The 2,565-nt window shown below is 39.2% G+C and overlaps 1 protein-coding gene across 1 annotated transcript; it reads right to left on the bottom strand.

Moving 5' to 3' along the window:
• Positions 1 to 476: 476 nt before the first annotated feature.
• Positions 477 to 1,942, bottom strand: lsm6 (LSM6 homolog, U6 small nuclear RNA and mRNA degradation associated). Its single transcript, XM_067250759.1, has 4 exons — positions 1,852 to 1,942; positions 1,285 to 1,383; positions 853 to 966; positions 477 to 666 (listed from the first exon to the last, which is right to left on the bottom strand). The coding sequence occupies exons 2-4, from the start codon at positions 1,376 to 1,378 to the stop codon at positions 632 to 634; spliced, it is 243 nt and encodes an 80-aa protein (XP_067106860.1). The 5' UTR covers positions 1,379 to 1,383; positions 1,852 to 1,942; the 3' UTR covers positions 477 to 631.
• Between the last annotated feature and the right edge of the window lie 623 nt (positions 1,943 to 2,565).

Below are 2,565 nucleotides of genomic sequence, written 5' to 3'. Positions count from 1 at the left end.
GTAGTAGCCATGATACATGTACTTCAGTATAAAGCATATAACTGTCTTATCCTTACAATGTTGGAAGGAAAACGACCCATATGTTACAGTTTGAGCATGTCGGTTTGATGGTAGGCCCAAAGCTTTATGGTCTCTTATGTTATTGGGAGTTGGCAGAGAGGAAGTGGCCAGTGCATTACTGGATTGAAGCACACTCTCCATCAGTGGAGCGATCGGCTTAGTCATCATATGGGACTGGACAATATTATCAGATGACATTACTCATGTACTGCCTGCCACTGCTGTGTGCCAAGAAAGGACAGTTGAAACTTAATGTTTCCCTGAGAAACACACAATAGTAAATGTTCCCATATTAATGAGTCGTTATTGTTCTCAAGAAAAAGAAACAAGGAGGACAATATTTCAAATAATAGTGTGCCACTTTGTATTGAATGACAGCTATGCTAGCTCACATTAAAATGATCTGGAACACAAACTACCAAAAAACTATTTAATGAATCATTTCGATTTTACAAAACCAAATGGTCTTCTGCTTGGAGACATAGGAAAAAAAACACTTTCCCCTTAAAACAATTATCCACTGAAACTCAGTTAGGTGATTCATACAAAAGAAACAACAGAACACTCTTCATTAAACCTTCCTCTTCTGAGTGCTGATGTACAATACTGTGGAGGAGGGGGAGAAAATGATTACAGGGTAAACAGCTGCAACATTAACCTTTAAAACTGAATGAATGCACTTTAGCAGTTGCAATGTTTTTTTTCTCATAGCTTGTGGTGCAGCTTAAACCAGGTAGACTTAACGGCAGTTGGTAGATCATGCTGTTGAGACTCAGATGCTGTAGCCCTTACCATTGTTTCCCCTGAGGAAGGCATCTCCGTATTTGTTCTTCAGCTGGCCGTTAACATACTCCTCTGTCTGCTCCACAGCTATGTTCATGTAGCCGTCCAGGCAAGCTAGCACACCTACAGACACGAAGTGCAGATAACTTATTGTGTTGCTTATCTTTACTTAGGACTATGCTAAAAAGAAAATAACATTTCAGCCAACGGTATGTGAAACTGGTTCGATCCTGTAACGGTAGCTCCAGTGTGACATCTGTGTTGCAAATGTGAGGGAATATTATTTGAGGTTTTAAAAAGGTAGATATTGAGAGAGATGAAACTGGACCATGCCTGGATCATGCCTTGTTCAATGGAGTAAGTTATGTGTCTGTTTTGTAATTAGACAGTTGTCCAAACCCAACTCGTTGTTGTTAAACACGCGTTGTAGTTAAAGTTTACCTCTGTAATCCACTCCAGAATTCAGCTTGACCACCACCGGTCTGCCAATGATCTGCTTCAGGAAATCACTCGGGGTCTGCTTTCTGAGGCTCATCTTGTCTACAAAGGACAGGGTGTGTAAACTTTTAGACAACTGGTCACATATGATTTTATTTATAGGTGTAGCCTACAACATGTCAATTTGACATCATGTCCATGCATTGTGATTGCACTAAATGTCAGGCGTTAGGTAACTAGCTAGCCTAGCTAACTCGCTATGGTTTAGCATCATGATTCAGATAGAAAGCTAAAGACTTTTCGTAATGTATGTAACAATATGCATCGTACATTTATCCTGAAAGAGAGCCATCTAGCTAGCTGTGAGTTTAATGTTACAGTAACCATCTACTACGCTAACGTTGGCTAAATGCTAGCGTGCTAAAAGCTAACAGGCCCTTCAGTCCTGAAAGCAGGGACACAAATTGGCTTAAAAATTGCTGCGCATGGGTAGTTTCTCTGAATACAACTAATAACAATGTCCTCAGAATATTGCAAACCAAAAATCTTGATTTTGTATATTGTACCCACCGGTAACTGCTTTGCCTCAACGTTCTCCGCACGATTTATCTTGGGTTTTGGCTGCAAAACACTGGCCAATCAGATCCTTATACTGGTCTTCAGCCTACGGTAATAAGTAAGGGACAAAACCAGTTCGTCTATATAGGTTTTCGTCTCTCCTTTTTGCTCTCTTCAAAACGATAGACACGCCACCGAATATGACACCCAAATTGACACACCCTACAAATTGCCATAGTGTATTATATCCAAACGTATGTTTAACTTGCAAACCTGTGTTTCAAAATGTTTTACACACCACACTATTGGCATAGGCCAGGCTATCACTGCATCAAAAAGATGCAATCTTTCATTCATGCACTTTCACAGTGCAATTATTTAGCCATAAATACCCAAATTAGAATGGCACAGTAAACATAGATAGTCTTAATATTTGCCATGCCCTGTAATATTCATGCTGATAATGATGTCCTTACATTGGGCTATTATGATTTCAGTGCCACTTATAGCACTTCATTAAATATGCATGAGAAAGCAAGTTCCATCTACAAACCATTATTTGATTCACGAAGACCCATTTTATCTCAGTAATGCAATGTGAATGTAAAGCAAAAAAAAAAAAAAAAAACGATTATTTTCTTATTAAATCTAATGAAATGGAAGATTCCCTTGCTTGGTACATCTAAGAGGTTCATGCAGGAGACATGCTGTTGTGCCTCACCGAGA

This window comes from Osmerus mordax, chromosome 14 (genome assembly GCF_038355195.1).
Source record: "Osmerus mordax isolate fOsmMor3 chromosome 14, fOsmMor3.pri, whole genome shotgun sequence".
Lineage (NCBI taxonomy): Eukaryota > Metazoa > Chordata > Actinopteri > Osmeriformes > Osmeridae > Osmerus > Osmerus mordax.
The sequence above is the reverse complement of the archived record's forward strand: the minus strand, read 5'-3'. Positions and strand labels throughout refer to the sequence as shown.

Excerpts from the sequence above, each read along its gene's own strand:
- lsm6 (XM_067250759.1), bottom strand. The coding sequence starts at position 1,378 with ATGAGCCTCAGAAAGCAGACCCCGAGTGATTTCCTGAAGCAGATCATT. Across the intron at positions 967-1,284 it reads TTCTGGAGTGGATTACAGAG|GTGTGCTAGCTTGCCTGGAC; the intron begins GTAAACTTTAAC and ends TCGTGTCTGTAG. Across the intron at positions 667-852 it reads CTTCCTCAGGGGAAACAATG|TATTGTACATCAGCACTCAG; the intron begins GTAAGGGCTACA and ends CCTCCTCCACAG.